This window comes from Dermacentor albipictus, chromosome 2 (genome assembly GCF_038994185.2).
Source record: "Dermacentor albipictus isolate Rhodes 1998 colony chromosome 2, USDA_Dalb.pri_finalv2, whole genome shotgun sequence".
Taxonomy (NCBI): domain Eukaryota; kingdom Metazoa; phylum Arthropoda; class Arachnida; order Ixodida; family Ixodidae; genus Dermacentor; species Dermacentor albipictus.
The window spans coordinates 18960009-18984989 of NC_091822.1; the positions used below are offsets into that span (position 1 = coordinate 18960009).

General features: G+C 48.1%; 1 protein-coding gene and 1 long non-coding RNA gene across 3 annotated transcripts in view; both read right to left on the bottom strand.

Moving 5' to 3' along the window:
- Positions 1 to 24981, bottom strand: part of LOC135918462 (DIS3-like exonuclease 2) — a 266232-nt gene that overhangs the window by 36807 nt on the left and 204444 nt on the right. For both annotated transcript variants that reach the window (XM_065452101.2, XM_070533505.1), the window contains 4 exons: positions 21086 to 21262; positions 14184 to 14425; positions 3533 to 3716; positions 1878 to 1967 (listed from right to left, as the gene is read on the bottom strand). In XM_065452101.2, the coding sequence (XP_065308173.2) occupies positions 1878 to 1967; positions 3533 to 3716; positions 14184 to 14425; positions 21086 to 21262 (693 nt within the window). The remainder of the gene's footprint in view (positions 1 to 1877; positions 1968 to 3532; positions 3717 to 14183; positions 14426 to 21085; positions 21263 to 24981) is intronic.
- Positions 4719 to 14164, bottom strand: LOC135918463 (uncharacterized). Its single transcript, XR_010569661.2, has 2 exons — positions 9694 to 14164; positions 4719 to 5360 (listed from the first exon to the last, which is right to left on the bottom strand). It is a non-coding gene; the product is annotated as an uncharacterized lncRNA (long non-coding RNA).

Below are 24981 nucleotides of genomic sequence, written 5' to 3' on the forward strand. Positions count from 1 at the left end.
CGTTAGGCAAGCAAATGGTTACGTTTACCCAAAGCTCAATGCCTACGATTTCTCCGTTGCCACCACTTGACATACAGTCAATGACCGATTTTTAAGACGTGCCCAATAATTCTAATGATTTGGCAGCACTGCCATGTGCCCTGTGGAGTAAGTTAAAGGAATGTCTCAAATTTTCGGTGCTCAAACCGTTCACCGTCTGATTTTTCAGACTTTTTGACAGGACTGCAGGTTCGAAACAACAACAAATCAAAGCCACCACCGCCACCACCATTTAGATTATCTCGCAGTCCCAAACCGGCACTTTTGCATGCCAATCCAGTGGCAGTCGTAGTCACTAGCACGTCAACACTAGGCCTAGCTACTTCGAAGTTAGCTACCAAGCTTCCTGCCGTTCAGTGCCGTGCTTTTCATTGAAAGAATTCACCACCGTCCCTTTGTTGATGACATTTTAGTGCAGAAAGTGCGACAAGGGCCAAGCATTGCACAATCCCCATTGCCAAAAGTCACGCTTTGCCATCCTACAGTTATGTTATGCAATGATGCATACGCTACGTATAGCAGTGAAGCAGTCGGAAGGGGCCACATCACGGGACCACAGCATGTACAGTAAAACCTCGTTAATATGTACCCGCTTAACCCTTTCGCTGTCGGACCTTTCGGGCAGTGACGCACCCCCAGTGTCAGCTTGGCCTCAGGGAAAGAGCATAACAGGGAATGAACATAGCAATTTATTTTTGATTATGATTGGTATACAAATAACATAGTCAATGCAATATGCACATTTCAGTGTTCTGCAGCTGCTGTTAGTAAACATCATCATCATCATCAGTCTGACAATAAAATTCGTTCAACATCCGAATCTGACGATGCGGAACCCTCTTCCTCGCATGCGACTCTGTCCGAGTCCGAATCTGAGCTCGGCTCGTATTCTGAATCGGAATTGAGCCACCGCTCCAATGAGCAGACGAAGGTTCCACGCGCTCAGCCATCCGAAAGTAACCGCGCGCAGGGAGGATGCGCTTTCAGTCGCCCGCACAACGGAGAGAAAGGGGACGTGCGTGATCAAGAAGACAGAGGGAGATGGAAAAAGGCTAAACAAAGTTTGAAGGGCTTTACGTTTACTGCTGCAAGTCGGAAGCGAGGGTGCAGCGAGAGAGTGAAAGCAGCAATCGAATCACTCTTTTCGGAGAGGCAACGGCATGTGCGCCTAAACTTGACGCGCCGTAGCAGACACACCAACAGAAGAAAAAAAACCTTCAAACCAGCAGAGATGGCAGAACAACCCTCGAACCCCTAACCCCACGCGCGCGACGCATGATCCAGCGAACGTGGAGCCACCGCGTCACTCAGCAAAGAGAAAGTGGGGAGTGGCAGTCGCACCGTACTCTTCAATACATGGTTTAACACAGGTCGGGGCGAATATACGAACTTGAAGAAAGAGTCAACAGATGGCGTGGCCAATCCAGGAGCCCCAGCTTTGCGCTCAGGCGCAAAATTTTGAATGCACGATAGAGAATGTACCGGTACGTCAGTGACACTGTGGGGGGGGAAGTGTGATGACTTACCGGTACGTCCGTGACGGCAAAAGGGTTAAGATGTAGTAACACCTAAATCCCTGACTCAGCCTCCATTGAGCCAAATGCACTGGCTGACTGCTTGTGGTACGACCACCAATTAGTGCGTGCCACAATTGCTTTTTGTTGCGCAAAGCTAAACTGCGCACCTCGCGGTGCGGCCAACGCCATGCAATGCTTCGTAAAGGTCTCCTACCCATTTCCGAGAGTCCAGCTGCTGACCACCGATTCCCACTTACGCGCTCCATGCAGATAAACACAACCGGAGTGTGTTGTTTGTTCATAAGCACGTGCGAGACTCACCTTCATAGGCTTGGAGAGCAGGTGCGTGAGCACGTTGAGTTTGGCACGTGACAGCTCGTCGTCTGCGCCCACCAGAGCATTCAGGGAAGCCTGCAAACGGCACGCGAGGCAAGGCAGGCGACCAGTTGGCTAGAGTGACTCGCATACGTTGGATTGCCTTTGCACGCGAGCACGTAATCGGCTGACATCGCAGTGCTGCATTTCAAGCACCGTCGGCGAGCTTGACCCTGCTGCCGAAGGGGCGACTCCGTGAGCCGCACCGCAAGTTCCGCGGCACCGCGTTGTGAAAACCGGCGCATTAGCACACCTTGGCACGAATCTTGTGATTTTTCACGAATATATTCCTCGGTTTTTCCAATTAAACCTAGTTGTGAGCCCAGCGAAGTGTTGTCCTCTTTCTTTGACCGGTATGTTTGCATGCTGGCTTGTATGTTGCAGTAAGTGGCACTGCTAAAAATGATAGCAAACAATTGTGTGATATGAATCTAGATAGTGATATGAAATATTGATTGATGTCAACTTTTTGGGAAAAGAGGTGGGTTCATTGCGCAAGTAAGTACAGTAGTTCCCCGATTCTAACGCACACATTTTGTTTCCAAGAAAATTTGTTTTAGACTGCTTGGGCAGTGTTATCTGATTTAAAACCAAAGCTAAAAGGCATCTGCAGCATTTGCAACAGCCTACCGCCGGAACCAGCACAGCCAGCTGGACAGCAACAAAACGAGTCGCTTCATGTGCTCTCAGCGTTCTGTGCCGCAGGACGACCTAACGAAGTGGTCAGTCTAGGCAGGGGCCACCATCCCATTAGCAATTGTTGCGAAGTCGTTTACTGAATGCAGATTATGAATTGCATTATGAACCATAGAGAGCATGACATGCGGTTCTTCATAAACAGTGATAAAGTGCTGTCTCAGAGTGGTTACAATGTACTTTAGTGAAATTTTCATCCTTTGAAAGTTGCTGGTTTAATCTTTCTTATTGCCAGAATCAGAGGTATGCTACACTTTTCTTCCAAAAAAATCAAGTGTGCATCTAATTTCTACTTTGTGTAGGAGCTCTAATGTCATTTTTAAGTTAATTGACTACTTTGAACTCATAAAAGTGAGTGTGCGTTTGATTCAGACAAGTGTTAGCAACAGAGCAAACTGCCAAATGAACAAGCAGTGTATTTTCGTGTTTTTTATGCCTTTGGTTTAACTGCATAATAGACCAATTTCGTTGGTCCCTTCAGGGTCGAGTTAATGGAAGTCGACTGTAACAGCTTTTCTACGACCAGGTTTGATACGATTTCCTAGCAGGTCCACAATGTCAAGACACAGAAGGCAGTAATGTGGGAGCAGGACATCTTGGCATTTGGACATTCGGTTCGGCTCGCTAGGTTGTCCGTGTTGCTGCTATATTATAGGCACAACCCCTCTGAAACTGATAATTTGCAATGCACTAACTACACAATATGGGGCGATATCGTTTTATTTCTGCAGGCTTTGCATGGTTGTTATAACTGCTAACGTATTTTGCAAAAACTAGTTTGCGGCTGTCGGTATCCATGGATCGGATAATTTCCTTCAAAGCAGCATCTGCATTTTGCTTTGGGGCACACACTTCTCACATCTCTGAGGACACAAGAATAACACGAATCTGAAACAGCCAACCACCTGTAGAGTCCCTGCTGAGGTGGTGTCGAGGTTCACACCATGGGCCGAACACAGTGCCTCGACCTCTACCAGCTGGGCATCGTCGGGCGGTGGGTGCGAACGTAGAAAGGCCTCCTCGGGAAACGCCTTGTACAGCCGGTGGGCAACGGCCATGTTGGCCAACAGCATCAGCTCCTCAATTAGACTGCACCAATGAAGGCAGGTGCATTAGGGATGCAAAGATATGAGAAAGACAACTTGTTACCTTGATGACCTTCACATACACAGTGCACTCCTTATAAAGGCAGCGAAAACTGATTTGATCACCTACAGTCACACGTATCACCATGACCATATCTACTGTAAAACAAAATGCCTACACTGGTGCAAGACGAATTCCTCCAGTTACTGCTGTGTGCACCAGTCCATACCTCCCACTGCTGACCTCAGGCGGCACAAGGTATCCGTTATAGATGCAGTCCTTTGTAATGTAACAGCCCTTTGTAACTGCCCTTTGTAATGCAACAGCACAGCGCAGACTCACCATGTCGAGGGGTGCACCACTTGCTGGGCACTTGAGGTGCACGCTGGCGACCACAATGCAGCCAACCGTAGTGGGCATCCTTACGCCGGCTATTCACCAGTTTCAATGGTCTAGCTCCCATAGATTCCAGCTACTTAAGACAAGAGGGCGCTTTTCCACTAATTTTCTTGTAGAAAAAGCTCAACCAACATTTCGTTTTTTTTTTATGTGTGCCAAACCACAAAGCAAAATCTGAAGCGCGCAAGGGACAGGAAACGGGAGCAGCAGGATGCGTTTCGGCTCAGGCAAACTCGAGCTCATGCCTCTCCCAGTGAATTGGGATGTGGCTGCAATGCTGAGCATTCCTCTTCACTACAAAATATTGGGCCCCAAATGACCGTTGCTAGCCCTGACTGGCACCCGTGCACTGTGTTTTGTCAACAGTTGTTGCACCTCAGGGGCGATCCCACCGTCAGCAACCAGTTTGTTGCACCTCAGGGGCGATCCCACCGTTAGCAACCAGTTTCTTGCGTACTCCAGGGTAGCGTACCGTACTGCTACCGAGAAGTAGCGGTGCCTGCCTTACGAAGCTCGACCGACCTTTCCTTATTGGGTAGCGTGGCGTTGTCGGCGAGCTGCAGGCATCCGGTAGACCATGGCGACCGAGCAAGGGCAAGACGACGATTTGCTAGTGTGAAACTTGCACTGTTTATTCAAAGGTAGTTGAAAGAAAATAAGAAGAGAATGAAGTATGAAGTATACCAAAAGTACATTTTGGAGCCCCTTAAATAGGCTCTCTACAATCATGTGGGCGGGATCTTGCTTCCGTCGATGACACGTGACAGGCACAGAGAGAAGGCCCCTCCTCCGGCAATACCGAGCACGGGAAGAAGTCGATCCTCTTTTCGACGAATCCAGGGAGAGGGTCGGGTGAATGACCTCTCCGGCGCCGTGGGGTCCGGCCAAGAGAGGGTAAGGGGATGATGTATCCCCCCACGGTGCCCGACCAAGTAGAGGGGGAAGGGGATGACGTAGCACCCACGGTGCCCGACCAAGTAGAGGGGAAGGGGGATGACGTATGGCCCTTGGCGTCCGGCCATACCTAACAGACTTTCCGGCGGGGGAGGAAGATCCCGACGTGTAGGGGCCAGCAGCCGCTGTACGAGGGATCGGCGTTTCGGTACCAGCATTCCCCGTAGAGGTCACGAAGCCTTCGTTCGTAGCAAGTAGATTCCGGGGAGTGGTCATCCGTCCTCGTGGCACTCTTGTGACTTTTCTCCTTGGTCCGGTCCGGTGAAATTGATCTTGCAAGCAGGTCTCCGTCTCCTGCGTGGGCAAGCAACCACCCCAGAAAAGTGCCAGACCCACAACCACAAAGCAGCGAGCACAAGGCCACTCTCCCCCAAGACACATCCGGCTTTTAACAAAAAAAAAAAAAAAAAACCTGCTACACCTTTCCCATTCCCTATGCGCGTCCTCCCCCCTTCAACACTAAAAATGGCCCTTTCTTGAAAGCGTTAGGACGTGGTTATTAAAATCAGCTAACAATCGGCTTCACTTCGGACAAACATGAATGAACGAAAAAAATGCCACAGAAACCCTGATGAGCATGAGGCTTTCGATTCTCTAGGGACAACGACTTAAACCGTCAGCATTGCCATTAAGCTTACCCTTCTTGAACCAGCGATATAGCAAGCTGGCTTCTGCACCGCCCAAACTACACGAACTGCATGTTTCCAACCTATCGTAGTGGCTACTTATCGCACGTATTGGTGCCACTGAACAGTCTGGCCATCTTCACAAGTACGTAAATCACAAGCGCAGGACGTGGTCCTACTCTCAACTGCCTTGTAGTCACTATTCAGAACGCGTACTTGCGTCGTAGGCAAACTTTTTATGATGCCTACTCACGTTTCTTCCTTTAGTCCCTACAGGACACGTAGCTTAAACGAGCAACTAAATTTGCGTAACTAACGCACTCCGCAGAACCCTTAACAAATTGCATCTGCTAATAACTCGTTCTACGCACGCTCACTAAAGAAGTCAGAAAACGGCTGCCCTCAACACACACGAGCAACCCAGTCATAATTCTGCTTCCTTCCGTCCACACAGGACACGCTAAAGGAACTAAAACGCTTCTCGGTGCAAATCACGCACCCACTGAAAGCTTACGTGCTTAACCTTAGAAATAAAAACGCATAAAAAGAAGAAGGTTAACTAAAACACACACGCGTTACCATAGGCCTCTCAACGATAACCTTGACACTCAGGTTACTTGCACACAAAATTTGAAAGCCTATCTACATATTAAAGGGGTTGGGACACCAAATTTCGAGGCTATAAAAAGCATGTTGTAGGCTGCTTCCGTATGCAAGGACACCCAGAACGAGGTATCAGACACTGCAAACATTTCAAAATAATTTTAATTCAGCTCCAAAAAGTCATTAAAAACTCCTTCTCGTAGTCGAGACCCATCGCTAGCGCGGCAGCTACTACGTCACAGAGGAGGAACGAAAATATTGACGTCATAGCACACCAGCACAAAAACGTGACGTATGATGAGTAGCGATGAAATGCCGATTACGGAGCCTGCTGAGCCGAACGACCGAGCATAGCCTCCACTATGACCGAGCTACAGGCATATAAAAATCCTTTCTTAATGCAAAGAAGGGGTAAGGCGTGCAGACACGGACACAGGAGGAGAGAAGTGGACAACACGAACGCCGCACGGCGGCCCGCGAATGGCAAACTGCGTGCAGCGAGTTGCCGTGCCTACGGGCCTTTGCACGTTTGAGTGTAAAACAGTAGCCGGCCGACTCCGAAAGGGACCAGGATATGCGGCGTTCGTGTTGTCCGCTTCTCTCCTCGCATAGTCGCATAGTCGGCAGCTCGGAGCGGTCTCTCCTTCGCTTGGCCTTTCTCAATGTGAAGGCCCGTCCACGTTACCGGCCCGGAAACTCGCCGCACGCCGTTTGCTGTTCGCGGGCCCCCGTGCGACGGCGGTTTTGCTCGCGAACGGCGAGATTTCCTAGCTGTAGAGAGCACGGGCCCGGGACCTATTTGTGCGGCAGCCGTACGGCGAAGCGGCCAATCAGCGTCCGAGGAGTGGTCACTCTGTGCACCGACGGCAGCTTCACCGCCTCTGATCGTTCGGCGCCGCCGATATCGTGGCTAGGCCTTTTCCGGTTCACTTCGAAGCTAAAGCTTACGGCGCTTCGGAATGAATCACCGATTCTCACAAGCCGCAATATTTTCTTACCGTTGTTGTCGCTCTTCGCAATAATTATAATAATCGCGACATGCACTTCGAATCGCCAGTTGACCTCTGCTGGCAGAGCACGCGTATGAGCGAGCAGACGACGCAGCATAGTTTTACGTCACTATTTTTTTGTGGCTCACGTGACCAAGCCATGTTGCGTTTCCTCCTCTGTGACGTCATAGCATCCCCCGGAGCCCAGAAACCGAAACAGAAATCGCTCGGTATAGTAATGCTATTATTAAATTATTTATCGGATATATATTAATCCCGCTGTGTGTATCGTGCTCCCTGAAGCATGACGCAACGTTTGAATCAACAAACGCATGAACGAAAATTTTGATGTCTCCACCCCTTTAATGAACACCTCGTGATACTACATGTTTACAAAAAACCGCATCTTTCAAATCTCGAGCCTCTCTAACAAAACAGAAACAGAGCTCATACCTTACACATTGAAAGAAACTCTAGTCTCAAATCGCGAAATTTTCCAAATGTTCAAAAATAAAACAAAACACTTCCTTTTGCGGAAGCTCCCTTGGTCTCCCATTTCAAACATTTTTGACTGACTCATACTTCGAGCCGTACTTGAGGGGGTCGCGGACCGAAAGCTATTCTGGCTACGGGTGAAAAACAAAAGGGCTGACTCACTATCAGCTCCCCCAAGACGTTAGAGTCCCCTGCCAATTTGCGTCCTGGCGCCCCGCTTTCATCATAACCTCGATTGACCGTGTCGCTACTCCCCACCTGGTCTCGTTTTGCCACCTTGCGCTTCTTTGGACTGCACGCTGAGCTTCGAAAAGAACGACGGAACGACGAGGAATTTAACTGCCCCGTGCCCTTTTTCGGCGTCCGTGCAGAACATGCTTCTAGGTCCCTTTTTGACCGGTGGCTCGAACGTGTTTGATGCGTCAACATCGTCCGTGACGACTGCACCCTTCTTTTCGCTACGCCCTGCCTTTTCGCGCCTGTTGCCTTCTTTGGCTTCGCTACTTTAGCCATCGCATTCCGATCCTTACGACGCTTCTTTCTGCGGCGCTTTCTCTTTGAATTCTTCTTCATGTCGCCTTCTGGCTTCGCTACTTTAGCCACGGCATTCCGATCCTTATGGCGCCTCTTTCTGCGGCGCTTTCTCTTTGAATTCTCCTTCATGTCGCCTTCTGGCGCCTCGTGCTGGCCGTTACACATCTCATCAGCCCGGATCGGTCTCTTGCCCGCACAGTCTGAGTGATTGTCATTTAAATCGACTCTATCTTTGCCTCGACTGGCAGACAGCTCAACCGACTCTGGCACAATGCAGCAGGCTTTACTCGAGTTATGCAACTCGCACTCTTGCAAACTGCCCTCTAGTGCATTGTCCAGCTCACGCTGTGCATCGACACACAGCCCGTCGGTCTCGAGCGCTGCCTCACACACACAGTCCGAATGATTCCTAATTAAATCATCCATCTCTAGGCAACCTAGACTGGCGGAGAGCCGCACCGATCCCTGAACCATGCAGTTGTTCTCTCGTGAGCTACAGAGCTTGCCATCCCGAGAACTACTCTCAACTGCATTGTCCAGCTGGCACCTCACTTCGGTACGCAGATCTGACTCAACCTGGGTGCTCGCGTCCGTAGAGTCCGCAGCATTCTGTACCTCGCTAACGACCTCGCTACCATCAGATGTGACGCACACGCGCGGTAACTGTGCCAATTTGTTTGCAGCTGGCCTAGCTGTCTCTACAGTCCTCTGTTGGCACAGCACCTCGTCGCTCTCACTCTGGCCTTTAAAGGCCTCTGTTGTCACTAAGGCATCGTATGATTGGGCCGCTAATCTCACAGGCAATACTTTTCTCGTCGGCTTTTGGTGAAAGTCTGCTGGATACATTCTCATTCTATTGCTCTGTACTGCGTACAGAATTTTCAGACAGGCGCTGTCTTTGTTCCTTTACCTGCTGAAAATATTGTATCTGTTTTTTGAATACCGCTACCGCTTTCTCATGCTTTTGCTTACGTTCTTCTCTTGCCTCACGTGCAGCGTGCTCGCGCTCTTCTTTTTCCTCTAGGTGCTTACGGTCTTCTTTTTCCTCTAGGCGCTTATGCTCTTTCTCTTTAATGCTGTCTAGGCATTCCGCCAGTTCCTCGTCGTCTGCCCCGGTTGCTTCGATCGCCTCAATGATCTCCGGCTTTCTCTTTGATTCGGCAATTTGGAGGCCCAACTCTTTGGCCAAGCTCAACAATTCCGGCTTCTTTATTGCCTTCAAGTTCATGGCTGCCCTTAGTGCTGCTAAACCTTCACTCTATACAACCTTGACGTACTCAAACTTCCGTCAACGGTTTAAAGAAAAATCACTGCTATGTACTTTCCAAAAAATACGTAAAAGCCAAGTGATATCTCAGTGAAGAAAAGCCGTGCACTCACCATATGCAGTCATGATCCAGACACCTTCTTTCCGAACGTTGTTGCCAGGACGAAGAGGCTACGATCTCATAGTTGTCGTCCAAGTTGGGGTCTCCAGGATTCCGTATCCCAATCGCTGCCAGCCAGTTTGTTGCACCTCAGGGGCGATTCCACCTTTAGCAACTAGTTTGTTGCACCTCAGGGGTGATCTCACCGTTAGCAACCAGTTTCTTGCGTACTCCAGGGTAGCGTACCGTACTGCTGCCGAGAAGTAGCGGCGCTTGCCTTACGAAGCTCGACCGACCTGTCCTTATTGGGTAGCATGGCATTGTTGGCGAGCTGCAGGCATCCGGTAGACCATGGCAACCGAGCAAGGGCGAGATGACGATTTGCTAGTGCGAAACTTGCACTGTTTATTCAAAGGTAGTTGAAAGAAAATAAGAAGAGAATGAAATATGAAGTATATCAAAAGTACACTTCAGAGCCCTTTAAATAGGCTCTCTACAATCGTGTGGGCGGGATCTTGCTTCCGTCGATGACACGTGACAGGCACAGAGAGAAGGCCCCTCCTCCGGCAATACCGAGCACGGGAAGAAGTCGATCCTCATTTCGACGAATCCAGGGAGAGGGTCGGGTGAATGACCTCTCCGGCGCCGTGGGGTCCGGCCAAGAGAGGGTAAGGGGATGACGTATCCCCTCACGGTGCCCGACCAAGTAGAGGGGAAGGGGATGACGTAGCACCCACGGTGCCCGACCAAGTAGAGGGGGAGGGGATGACGTATGGCCCTTGGCGTCCGGCCATACCTAACACAGTACACGTAGAGGCAGCATTTTCACCTTGCACCTCACTGGTGGGACCTAGGAAAAATGGAACTTTGAACATGGCGAAAGTGGTCGGCAGTCGCAGGCAGCGCTTTGCCTGGAGTTCGGTGACGCGAAGCCCCAGGCACGGCATTCGAACAGTCCATGTTGCTGCGGCACTAGGTGGGACGTCAGCAGAACGGAATTTGATGGCATGTTGCAAATGCCGTCGGCTCTCACAGTCAGCACTTCGTCCCGTGCTCAACCAGGCAAGCCACAGGGCACAGGATTTGGACTGCCTATCTTGAGGTGGTCACGCACAACAAAGTCACTGTCACAAGTGGCTGTAGACAGCTTTTCCTTACATATTCAAGGGTGTGGACAGTTTAGTTTTCGGCTGGAGAAATGAATTGTTGTATACGTTATTTGCTCGATTCTAATGCACCCTGGATTGTAACGCTCACCCGTTTTCTGCGACAAAAAAAGAAAAAAGAAAAAGAGAACGCATTGGATTGTGACACACACCCCTTTGCCATGACCTTCCAAAAGAAAAGTCCTTTACAGTACCGCACACCTCTACTCTTCATACAGAAATACAGTCGAACCCACTTATAACGACACCGGTTTTAACTATATATCGGTTATAACAATGAGCAGCTGCTGCACCGTCAACTTTTGTATGTTTTGCATAGTGAAATAACCCACTTACTGCAATGCCCCGACGACGCATTATCGGTTGTAATGATGGAGTCTGGCTGCTCGGTGTCCGAGCCGAAAGCTAGTGAAATGCGAAATCCTTGAAAAGAAAAAAAGAAAACGAGAAATTCAAGCCACTGCACGATGGCCCGCTGCTCAAACAACCGCTACGCGCCTCCCTCCCGTCGCCCTTCCACTCCTCCGAACACGGATGAGCTGCACCCATATCTCTACACCGCGCCACCCTCCAAAACACGAATGGACTGCACCAACTGCACTGCTTGCATCTTGCTTGCTGGCTCCTCACTCAGTGCAGTTCTGCAAACAGCGTAATCGCCTGTGTTCGTCTTTGTTGGTTGCGTCAAAATCGTTCTTGGCCACGTGGCTTCTCAGCCTCTTCTGACTCGCTGCCAAAACGGAAGATGACCAACCCGCCCGCTGATAATCGGCAATGCACGACGTTGCCGGTGAAAAAAAAGCGCACGGTTACAGATTCGGAAATTAAATGCTTCTAACCGATGAGGCGATCGTCGCGAACGTGCTTGCATTGGATAGTGGCGGTGACGACGGCAGCGATGATGCGGTAGGGCAGGCTGTCTCAACGTTCTCCTCACAGGAGGCCCGGCAGATGACTCAGTCCCTCCGGGGCTTCGTTTTTGCAAGGAACCTTCCGCTGCACTACGTGGAGCGCCTGGATACCTTGGAGAAGGATGTCGGCAAGGCTGACGGACGTAGGGTTTTCTCGTGCAATGCAGTGCAACGTATGTGTCGAGACGCTTGTGGCGATCTCTCCTCAGCATTTCTTCCGGATTTCTCAAGCTGACAGGCTGTCACGGCAGCGTTCTCGCAATTTTTAAAAGGCCCCTTTTGGGAGCCACCAAAGTGATGCCTCGGCGGTACTCGCGTATTGCTTGCCACCCGTGACACCTCTTTGCAGTTGTTATAGCAGTGTCATTCTTTAATGCCGACAGCCGCAGCTTGTTACACGCGATCGAAGCGCCCAGGAAGCAGTTAAACGAGGGAACACAATCGGCAGCCGGACGGAGGAAGGTGGTGGGGAGAGGCACTGGCCTCCCGCCATTATAGTTTTCTCAGATCAGCTCTGCCATCCCCCTGTTTTGATTTTTTCTTCATGCAACCCGGTTATAACAATTATCGGTCATAACAATGGAATTTTCGTGGCATTCGAATATTGTTACAAGTGGGTTCGACTGTAATGACCTTTTCTGATTTGAAAAAACGAAGGTTTACTCCCATTGCACTAAAGTTGCGATAAATAATAAATGTCGCAGTTTCACCCAAAAGGCAAAGCACTGATTGTGATGACAAATTAGTAGACAGAGATACGAAAAATAAGGATAGTAGCTTTATCAGCTATTTAAACTTTTAAACATTCGTTTACTAAATTAACAAGCATGGTGTCAAGCGCGCACAAGCAAACATGAACAGGTCTCACTCAATGACCATCGAGACTTTTTATCAGAACACTGGGGCGAGAAAGTACGGTAGCAGGAGCGAGCGAATTGACCTTTGTGTGGCCTCTCGCTTCGACGTGAACGAAGTGACAAGTACGCAGCTCGGTGCGCCTAGATACATGGACTCTGTCTCCGTCGCAGAAGATTGCTTTCAAGATAGGGGCCACACGGCCGTGCCTTTGCAGCAGCTGCCGGAGGAGAACGCCTCTCCTGTTTGCACCAGTCCCGCACGCAAGTTTTGGGAACTCCAAACATCCATGATGATTTCTGCCCATCTCCACACAGGTGATCACTTTCCTTTTAATTGTGGCATCGTGATGAACACTCGGCATGTATTCACAGTCGGCACTTCTATGCTGATAGAACAGATGCAGAAAACAGGAAGACGGACGGTGGAAAAACCTAAGCACACCTACTACAGCACATGGAGGAAGCTACGGCAGCTAGGCTCGAAGCGCTTATGAGGCAGCCATTTTGAAATGCCAATAGCGATATGGTAACACAGATTTAGGGTCGTACTCGATTCTAACGTGCACGCAATTTTTGGACCCGTTTTATAGCGAAAAAAGTGCTTGTTAGATTCAAGTAAATATGGTACTTTTTTTTTTTGAATGATTGTTGCTGATTCATAATCACATAATAACAATCAAAACCAAGCCTTGAGAAAAGCGACATGCCACGCTAAGATGATGATAGCAGACAATACGGTGCTCGCACGTGGAACGTGAACTCTGGTATTTTTTGCCCAATTTTGAGCTCCACTCTCGCTGCCAACACTGACAAAATGGCTTTTTTTCGGGTACTTGGAGTGAATTTTCAGCCACATTGTTTTTAATACAGCGTAGGTTAGGTATTAAAGATGCTGAAACATGTAGTTTTAAAGAAAACATGTCTTTGCAGTTTTTGGGATCTGATCCCCTCATTTCTTTATTGCATGGATAGATTGTCCTTTCTTGCCTGACCACCTTGTTCACCAGTATTTAGCTGTATTTTTTTCGATTTTCCTGTGAAGAATTACAATGCCTGTGGAATCTCTTTACACTGCTTCCTCTATGCCTTGACTGAGCCTGTGCCTCCACAAATGCTGGTGTATCTTTAAAATTAACCGTGGCGAAACAACACGTGGTTAAAAACCCAGTGTACACATTCAAAGCCATCTACCGAATTTTCTATGTGTCCGATCTGTAATGATTGCTTAAATTTATACTCTCTCTTGACTGCTGAGAAACTGCTGACACTGCCGTCTTCGTGTGCCAGGTGTTCAATTCTGGTTGCTCATGTGCAAGGCTTCTGTGGTGAACACCTTGCAGTGAAACCGCAGGTTACCTGGTCACCATGTGCTCCAAACTTCTCGCGCAAAACACACCACAGACAGTAAGCACTGTAAAGCAGTCAGAACTCATAAAACAAGGGACAGAATCTATAATGTGAGCTGCTCTGCACTCACTCTGAACTGCAACGACTACATGGTGCAAACAATTCAATGCACTCCTGCCCACAGCTGGTAAGGTTGTAACCCCCCCCCCTTCATCATCTCACCGGTGGCTCTCGGTGTGTTCGTAGACGGAGAAGCCATAGGGCTGAAAGTTTTCCCCAAGCGAGAAGACCACCTTGACTTGGTCTAGCCGCAGGGCTCCCCCACTGAAGCGACGTTTGCGCATGGACTCTGTCATGCCGCGCAGAACACGTAGGCACTCGGCTATCTCTGCGACCGTGTGCTTGCCGATCACATCCGGCAGCTCGCCTGGGGCCCGCTCCCGGTCGGGGTCGTCCAGTAGGTCCTGAAAGAGGAAGTTGGTGTCGATTCATTTCATTTCATTTTATAACTTTCAAGGCCCAAAGGCATTGCAGAAAGGAGCAGGTTTTAACAAAATATATACACAAGTCGACATGATTGCAAAAATTAAATTATGCAATGCTGTCTTGAAGTTCGCATTGTTTGTAATCGTAGCGAAAGAAGTAGGAAGGCGATTCTAGTCTAGACTTGTTCTCAGAATAAAGGAGTCATGAAATATCTTTACACACTCCTTAATGATGCCCACAAGATTGTCGTTAAGGAGTGTGCAATGGAAGTCGATGGTAACTCCATTAGGCAGGATACCAGCAAACTATCGCAGGAGACGAAAGATCTGATCAAGAAACGCCAATGTATGAAAGCCTCTAACCCTACAGCTAGAATAGAACTGGCAGAGCTTTCGAAGTTAATCAACAAGCATAAGACAGCTGACATAAGGAAGTATAATATGGATAGGACTGAACATGCTCTCAGGAACGGAGGAAGCCTAAAAACAGTGAAGAAGAAACTAGGAATTGGCAAGAATCAGATGTATGCGTTAAGAGACAAAGCCGGCAATATCATTACTAATATGCATGAGATAGTTCAAGTGGCTGAGGACTTCTATAGAGATCTATACAGTACCAGTGGCACCCATGACGATAATGGAATAGAAAATAGTCTAGAGGAATTCAAAATCCCAAAGGTAACGCCGGAAGAAGTAAAGAAAGCCTTGGGAGATATGTAAAGGGGGAAGGCAGCTGGGGAGGATCAGATAACAGCAGATTTGTTGAAGGATGGTGGACAGATTGTTCTAGAGAAACTGGCCACCCTGTATACGCAATGCCTCATGACCTCGAGCGTACCGGAATCTTGGAAGAACGCTAACATAATCCTAATTCATAAGAAAGGAGACGCCAAAGACTTGAAAAATTATAGACCGATCAGCTTACTGTCCGTTGCCTACAAACTATTTACTAAGGTAATCGCAAATAGAATCAGGAACACCTTAGACTTCTGTCAAGCAAAGGACCAGGCAGGATTCCGTAAAGGCTACTCAACAATAGATCATATTCACACTATCAATCAGGTGATAGAGAAATGTGCGGAATATAACCAACCCTTATATATAGCTTTCATTGATTACGAGAAAGCGTTTGATTCTGTCGAAACCTCAGCAGTCATGGAGGTATTACGGAATCAGGGTGTACTCGAGCCGTATGTAAAAATACTGAAAGATATCTATAGCGGCTCCACAGCCACTGTAGTCCTCCATAAAGCAAGCAACAAAATCCCAATAAAGAAAGGCGTCAGGCAGGGAGATACGATCTCTCCAATGCTATTCACAGCATGTTTACAGGAGGTATTCAGAGACCTGGATTGGGAAGAATTGGGGATAAAAGTTCATGGAGAATACCTTAGTAACTTGCGATTCGCTGATGATGTTGCCTTGCTTAGTAACTCAGGGGACCAATTGCAATGCATGCTCACTGACCTGGAGAGGCAAAGCAGAAGAGTGGGTCTAAAAATTAATCTGCAGAAAACTAAAGTAATGTTTAACAGCCTCGGAAGAGAACAGCAATTTACAATAGGCAGCGAGGCACTGGAAGTCGTAAGGGAATACACCTACTTGGGGCAGGTAGATACGGCAGATCCGGATCATGAGACGGAAATAATCAGGAGAATAAGAATGAGCTGGGGTGCGTTTGGCAGGCATTCTCAGATCATGAACAGCAGGTTGCCATTATCCGTCAAGAGAAAAGTATATAATAGCTGTGTCTTACCAGTACTCACCTACGGGGCAGAAACCTGGAGGCTTACGAAAAGAGTTCTACTCAAATTGAGGACGACGCAACGAGCTATGGAAAGAAGAATGATAGGTGTAACGTTAAGGGATAAGAAAAGAGCAGATTGGGTCAGGGAACAAACGCGAGTTAATGACATCTTAGTTGAAATCAAGAAAAAGAAATGGGCATGGGCAGGGCATTGTTAGATATGGAGCTGTTTCCTGCGATTACTTCGAGTTCCCCAAACCACTTCGAATCGCAGCACAGCTAATTGAGGAATGCCGAAGCAGGAAAGCACATTCCAGAGGAGCGGCCGAGCAAACAAGTTTAAGGCAACAAGTTCACGTGCCAACAAGTTCGTGCGCCGCCGGGATTAGCAGGTGGGCCTCCGACAATGGAGCATGAGCAGCCCTCCCCTTCTCCTCGTTAGAAGTGCATTGCCAGTCTGCGAGGCAAGACCGCAGAGAGCCGCCAGGTGTGACACCGCGACACGGGCGCCTACCATTGGCTGAAAGTGGCGTCATCGGAGCGGACTCTCCCATTGGTCAAACATGACGTGACTTACAGTGCTCGAAGGGTTTATAAGAAGCCTTCCAGAGATGCTGGGACATGCCCTGATTCCCTGATTCACCTCTCTCGAACTTCTTGCCACGGGCCGCAGCGTCCGAGTTGCTGCCGGCCCGTAATGACTGTACGACTGGTACTTGACGTCTCACCTCCTTGTAAATAATGTAGAATAAATCCCTCCCAAGTTTGGGTTTTCATCCCGAAGTCCGGCCTCCAACCCCTACAGCATGTAATGAGGAGGGAAGATAACCGATGGTCATTAAGGGTTACGGACTGGATCCCAAGGGAAGGGAAGCGTACCAGGGGGCGGCAGAAAGTTAGGTGGGCGGATGAGATTAAGTTTGCAGGGACGGCATGGCCACAATTAGTACATGACCGGGGTTGTTGGAGAAATATGGGAGAGGCCTTTGCCCTGCAGTGGGCGTAACCAGGCTGATGATGATGGTGATGAAATATCTTTGTTCTGCAAGAGGACAGACCAACTTTGAGATTGTGGTAACAAATGGCGTGATATACACTTAAATCTTGATATAACGAACTTCAATATAACGAAGTGTGTTTGTACGCAAATTAAACATAACAAAATTTCGCTTCCCTGGCAAAGGAATGCCGAGGCAATAAATGGAAACTTTCGCAGACACAGATGGTTACATGATTAAATTACAAGCGGCTGCTTGCATATGCACCTCTCAAATCGCGTGCCATCCGACATGAGCGAAAGTCGAAATGGAGTCCCATCATGTTCTGCATAGAGTCCAAGTGCAATAAGACTCGATCGCACTACCTTTGTGCTTTAGGTGAGAGTGAGACAAAAGATGGCGGCTTCACGAGCAAAGGGAAAGAGGGGGAGGGGAGCGAGCTCATGGTAACGCAATCAAGGTCGTGCGAGGGGTGGGGTTAGGTGGCGCGCGTTGCGATTTCTTGCGTGTTTCGGCCACGGCTGGGCATCGCTGTAAGCGTGGCCGGCTTCTTAATAATTTGTACCGCCGATGTGAAGATATCATCAACGTGGAACGAAACTGTATCATTTGTCGCCGACTCCCAAATTGATCAAAACGAATTGTTTTCTCATTCAAGTTTGCTTTTCTTCAATTTCCCGATGATTCAGAAAATTCTGCAGCCCCCGTACACATAAGAAAAATCGATCACTGACTGTACTTATTTGCGTAAAAGGTCAGATTTCAATACGAGATTTTAATATAATGAAGCAAATTGCTTATTTTACCTACTTTGTTACGCCGAGGTTTAACTGTATAACCAGAAGGTGCTAGGAGCTAGCGTCTGATGATGTGATTGAAATAATGAACCTTGTTGAAAAGGCCTTCAAAGGCAAGCATGGAGCATTTAGACTTCTTTGAATGCGCTACGGCCTCAAGGTTTTCTGCAGAACTGATCCGCGTTTATGGCAGATAATGTTTGGAGTGCTGTGAGCACGGTGAAAGAATACACAGGTGTCAATGACACAATCTGGCTAGGAACCAAGTGTGGCACAAACTTGATCGTGTTTTTCTTGTTCACCGCTACGTGGCAAAATTGTGTTGAGGCTGTCACTTTGCATCATCAGCTATTCCTTTAATTAATTTCACTCACTGTATAATGCAGAAAACTCCAGTGTCATTCTACATTATCTGTGCAGTTCTTTGTGCTCTGAAAAGGGAGATTTTAGGCATCTTGTAACAATGGCTGAAAGACTTGCTGCACAAATTTTGGCTGTTTACAATCCTAAAAATCAGGTTAGTCAAATGCAGCATGCTATTCTGTTGAAGAAATGTCTGATTCAAGTTACGGTTCATGTTTTAGACATTCCTAACTTTACATGAAATAAGAAAAAAAAAAGACTTTGCCAATTAAATGCCACGCGTTCCATGATGATAGCATGGTTGTCAAATGCAGTCTTCAGCCACTGGATGATCAACACCGCTGCACAATGAGAAGCAATGTTTACACTTGAACTTGTTGATAGGGATGCCACAGTGGCGAAGCAGATTGCTTATGAGGAAATGCATCAGGAGGTGCCCAGTTTCAAAAGCGTAAACAGTATACACAAGCAATTAACGTGTACAAATTGCCTGGCACTAGTGCACATGGTCTTCTGCTACACATGGCATCTGCATAGAACGACAAGACATTTCGCAGTAACTTGCATGCGCCGCACTTCCAATACATTATTTCGTTATAGCGTTTCACTGTGTACTTGTTTTTAACCTTTGCAAGTACATTTGTTACCACTGTATTTTGTGTTGAACTTCTTGCCCCGTATAAGATGTTATCCCCTTACTCAAGGCTCTTCAATGGGCCTTTAAAGGGAAGCTGAAACGGTTTTCAATTTCCATGAATTGCTGGGATTGGGAAGAACAGACCTAATAATTTACGGTTCCGAAATTTTTTTTCTTCGTTTTGTTAATACAAGGGGCGGAAATCGCTTTCTAAATCACCCCCGCGGACACGCCCCCATCGCTTCCCGGAGCGCCAAATGAGGTGGTTGCCAGAGAGAACCGGCGAGAGTGACGTCACTGGCGGGGACCGAGCTGCCGGACCGGCGTGCTGGCATGCGCTGGCATGCCTCTTTCCATCCTGCGCTTTACTGAACGACGCTACGAGAGATTTGCCGCCGCCGCCGCTCACGTTTGTTTTGCGATTTTCGTAAACTGTTCTTTCCTTCTGTGCTGCGTGAGTGCCTACAGCCAAGGGCGCCCAACATGCCTTCGTTCTGTGCAGCATTCGGCTGCGCGAACACACGCGGGCGAGACGATGTGGTGTTTCACAGGTTCCCGAAGGACAAGAAGCTTGCAGCGCAGTGCGGTGAGGAGAGATAAGTTCGTGCTGACGAAATCAACTGTGCTGTGCTCGGACCATTTCCGCGATAGCCGGATAACCTTACGACAAATGCGGAAACGCGTTGTTCCTAGCGTTGCTATACTCCGTTTCATACATCAGGTGCAACGCTGTGGAGGCTTGAGATACTTCTTGCAGTGGCTGCGTTCGCACTTAGAAAAAGTTCGGTGTTTCTTGACCCGATTTTTGAGAAAACTTTTCATATATAAGCTCAGTTCTGAATGAAAAAAAAAAAAAGAATTTACCCATAGAAAGAATTCGTGTACTTATACGGCTGCTAACACGTTCTTTTAAATCAATTTTCTTTTCGGCATTCTTTAATTGCAGCCCGTCGCGGCAGCGTCACGTGCATGCTCGCGCGAGCAAACGCCGCTGGCACGCTGCGAACCATAGACGGAAAAGCGCGCAGTAATAAATTTTGGTAACCGAACTTCGTGCGTAGCTTCCACAGCATTACACCTGAGGTATGAAATGGAGTATAGGCTTGCCTAGTGAAATTCGATGTACGGTTGCAGTTATCATGTTTACCGCACGGCGGTGCTAAAACTGCCTAATATCTTTATGACAACACTAGCATGGAGCGCGCATACCAATTCTTGATCGAGCCACAATCACAAAGTCGTCGAACCATATTCTGAATATTGCACATATAATCCCCCTGGCCATCTCGATCTGGATGTGTATGATAAGCAACTTCCATGACTGTACCTCGCAGCACTGCATGTGCGCGCTTTGAAACGCGGCACTTGTGTTCGCGATTGTGTATCAACGCTCAGAAAACCACGGGACTTTAGACGAGCAGCGGCAAAGTGCTTGACATCGCGGAATTGTACCCATGTTTACAATCTAATGAGAAGTTAGTGCTTCGGCATTTTTCCAGCAGCAAGTTCCCAGTGACACTTTAGCGCATTTTTTCTCCCGTCATTGGAACGTGCAGCTACATAAAAAAAAGCATACGTAACAGCTAAGATTTCCAACGCGCGAGAAGGTGCACACATCGCTCTCGCTTTTGGCACACTGAACATCGTCGTTGCCGCCGTTGCCGCCATCGTTTTCCGTATCGGTAGTCGGTTCGAACATCTACGGCGAAAATACAAGCTGTCCGAGACAGCGAGAACGTTCCATAATGCTTACAACTCAGCTATGAAGCCAGAACAGAACAGCGTGCTACGCTCTTGAAACGGCGGCGCCGACCGGCGACTGCCGCCATTGACGTCACAGCGGCTCCACCAATCACGGGAAACAGCGGCGTTCGCGCGATACCCTGAGGCGCTGGTGCGCGTTTTCATGAAAAAACAGCCGCTTGCGCTTGTTTCCGCCCTTTTTGAACGTGATATTCGTGTTCAGGGGGCTCAAAACTGTAGAATGCCGCAGAGAACTCATTTTTTTCAAAAAGTGTTTCAGCTTCCCTTTAAGGAATTGTAAAGTAAATAAATGCAATGAAGAAAATGTGCAGTGGGTCATCCCTTGAGCTTCACCTGTGCGTGCTCATAGCTCAGCTTGCAGCACGACCGGATGATGGAGCGGCCAAACCACTCGCTCAGCACCCGACCGTCGGAAGTCAGGGTCCACACCACCGACACGGTCAGCTTGTCCTCGCCCGGGTGCAGGCTGCACAGGTTGTCACACAGCAGTCGTGGCAGCATCGGAATCACCTGCCAAAGCACACAGACACAGAGTGAGGCATGGGGAAACTGGGCACAAACAGCAGTGTAGTGAAATGCATTAAAATACATTGTTAGAAGAACAGGGGTCATATTTATGAGACAAGTCCAGCAGCCTGGTGTTAACAGCGCAAAATGCAGACGGGACACAAGACGAGACAACGAAGCTTGTGCCACAGAATTCAGATGCTGTGAAGTGCAGAAAAAACACAATGACCAGCTGGTTCAGGAGATAATTGAGGCAGCCAAGATTGCCAGACTACGTAACCAATGTGTTAGCACGCCGTTCTTGTCACTAACAAAAAAAATAACTGGAGCTTTTGCACCTACAATCATTACCTTACACATACAATCATTATCTTGAGTGCAAAAAAGCGCATGTTTCACATTATGTGCAATGACGTGTCTGTGTCACGTGTGGGCAAAAGTATAAGAAGCTGTGTTTCTTTCAAATAAACGCTGAAAGTCAGCGCTTGTGGTGTCGTCTCCTCGTCTTTTGCCCCACCTACGTTTTGCGCTGTGAACACCAGGATGGAAAACCAACAAGCCCAAGCTGCTATTTTAGCGAAGTGAAACAGCACCATGCTACAGCATGGATAAGATCAGGGTATGCACGCCCTATACGGCCGTCATGTTGTCATGGTCCTAACTTGTAGTACTTAAAAAAAAAAAAGAAAGCACTACAGTTAAACTTCGATATACTATCCTCAATGTAACAAAATACTCTTAACATTTAACAACATTGTGCCCATAGAACATGTATTTTTAACCTCCATACAGTCGAACCCTCTTATAACGGTCCCAGATATAAGGGTCAATCAGTATGACAATTACACTTGTGTGCGTTTAAAAATTTTCCTACTCTGCCTATTTTTGAAACTGCTTCTAGATGTAATAAACATTTTTTAACTTGCTGTAATGATGCAATGAATGCTTCAAACCCAATTGGGGCAAAGAGAGGGCATACCAAAGCATGGACGTGCAGGCCCCCTGCAGTCCCACTGATACGGCCTTCAATACGAGCAAGTGAGTGGTCCGTATTTGGGTAGCCGCGAAGAAGGTAACATGCTTTCAAGGCATGCCCCCAGGGCGGAGGCATGCAGCAGCACGAACAGCATGGTGCCGTGAGGCGGGCACAGGAGCCAGTGCTATATAGGATGGCACGACAGTGGCACTCTCGCGCAACTGTCTGTGTGACATCATACTTATTACTCCTATTTCAATGATTTGGAACGATCACCTATGTCCTTACACCGTGAGAACTATGGCCGCTCACGTGTTCTTATCGACGCAGCTCGAGTCGGGGAGAACACTGCACCATGCGCTGCCGTCATGCAATGTTGCAAAGGATCGGCGGTTACTGTGCCGCTACTGGGAGATCGCGGCTCGGTGATGCTGCATTTAGCGTTGCCGATTGGCAATAACTTTTCACGGCGATGTTTTACCTTTTGAACATCGTATTTTTTCTTTTACACAAAGTGACACAGATAATGTAATTTTATGGTTCTTGTGTGGGTGACGTGCAGTTTGTAGGGACGCGCGACTCTCCTGCGTCCCTTGATTGGTTGTTTTCCCGCATAGCTCCCGTCTCCTGTAATCCGGCTTCGCCGTGTGGCTTGATGCCCGCGGCAGATGGTGTGGTTGAAGTGCATCGCGAGAGATGGCGCGAGCGTGGCTCTGCTAACGCCACCTAACAGCGGGGTTACTTGGGCGCGGAAAGGAGACGGCTTTTGCTCTTTGCTTCGAGGTCGGCAAGTGGCGTGGACGTTCCGCGCGTGCGCCGATCCATGCTTCTGCGAGACCGTCTCGCGAGCCTCGTTCAAATGTGCCACCGTTCGCGTGACCATACACACGAACGACCAGGTGTTGGTGTCCAGCATGGGGCGAATGTATTCGCTCGTTATCCGGTCACGGTGAGTCGAACTTCCACGATTTGTTGTGTGCCCATCGACAAGTTTGTGGATAGCAACTCGGCTAGCAGGCCTTAGTCTATGAAAGGTGCAATAAATGCCCTTGTGATTGTTTGCACTACTGTGTTGTCGTTCCTTTGTCCCAAGAGCACAGTTGAGAACCCCACAAGTTGTAATGCCAAAACCACAAGGTCCAAGACATTCACAGCGTGATGGCACGACGCAGTAGTTTCCGAAGTTTGTGCTTACGGCCAACTAGAACACTTTGCTCTCTTGTGTACAATACGGTCACATTCAGTCGGTAATAAAATACCCCAAGCTCTCGAATGAAAATGGTAGCTATGCTGCACTTTCGATATGACGGGTGACTGGAACCGGGCGTCGTTTTGAAAGAGCTATACGCTGCCACATTACATTCTTTAGATGGGCATCTCTAATGGAAGTGTGCCGCTAGGAAAGGGAACGCACCAAGATCAAAAAGGGCAATGAAAATCTAGTTGTCCGACCAAAGTGCTGCCGAATTGTAAAGGCCAAACTACATGTATGCTTAGCGACATGTGAAAGCTTGCGCCCACGTTGCTTGCATTTGCGTGTCTTGAGAGTGATGGCGGTTTGAATCTGCAAGATGTGCACCAGCACGCATCCACTTGCCTCACATTTTCGCCTTGGTAGACACCGTTTCATATTTTTGTGAGGTAGCCAGAGCACCAATATTTGTTTGGAGAAGATAGTTTTAGAATAGCGTTTGTCGCCTTACGTACTTTAAACGCAAGCACCCTTGTGGGACGTTTTGGTGTGTATCCCTTCAAGTCTTTTAGTTTAACACACGGGAACGCAAACGCAAGGGAGCTTTATTGAGCATGATGTTATAAACTCTCGAAGAGAAAATGCAGCAGCCGTGGAACCTTCCACTTCCAGATCCAGTGACCGAGCACAATGCAACACATAAGTGATGACAAGCTCCGCAAGTGCCGGCACAGAAATCTTGACATCATAATTTGTGCAGCGTTCTGTCGCAGCTTGTTCCTGTTATCCCTCTGAGGGTTTGTGGTCCCAGTGTAATAAGTTTAAAGTGCTAATGAAGATGGGAGGAAAGGAAAGGAAATACAGACAAGAGCGAACTTCCAACTGAGTTTATTGCGTAAAACCACCTTGTCTGTGTTTCTTGTCGTCCCTAATTCGTTCACGCTTAAACTTATTAGACCACGAAACACCGACTAGACCAAACTGCCACCCTTGTGGTCATAGTGACGTTGTGTGATCACAGTCCCAAAAAATTTCTCATTTTCTCGGGCATCATATTATAGACATGAGCAGCAGCACCATATTGCTGCACCCTTAGTAAGCATTTCTAAGTTCACAAAATAGGTGAAATCACCCTTGAAGAACTGTTCCTAAAAGCGTTCTTCATCCCCAAGTAGTGTCCGCTGCTGCTCATGATGACAACAATGCTGCTTTAGGCTCCCGTGATTTACAGTTCAGAGCAAATAAATAAGTGTGCCTGTTGATCTCTGGAGCAGAAATACCGCGACTATTTGGTGTGGATTTCACTTATTTACTAACGGAGATGGGCTTCCACTAAACATGCCGCTCACCTTTTCATCATAGAAGCTCCAACATATCTTAGCAACTTGCAAACACGCAATAACAGAGACCTGTATCTACTTACAGGACAAACTGACGGCTACAGATGAGAGTTTTTCACTCTACGTGCTTTATTTGGTGTGTGCCATCTGTCACAAGTACCAGACGACATGCGCCACTAGGAGTGTTGCACTGAGTGCAGCTACACTTTTGCGT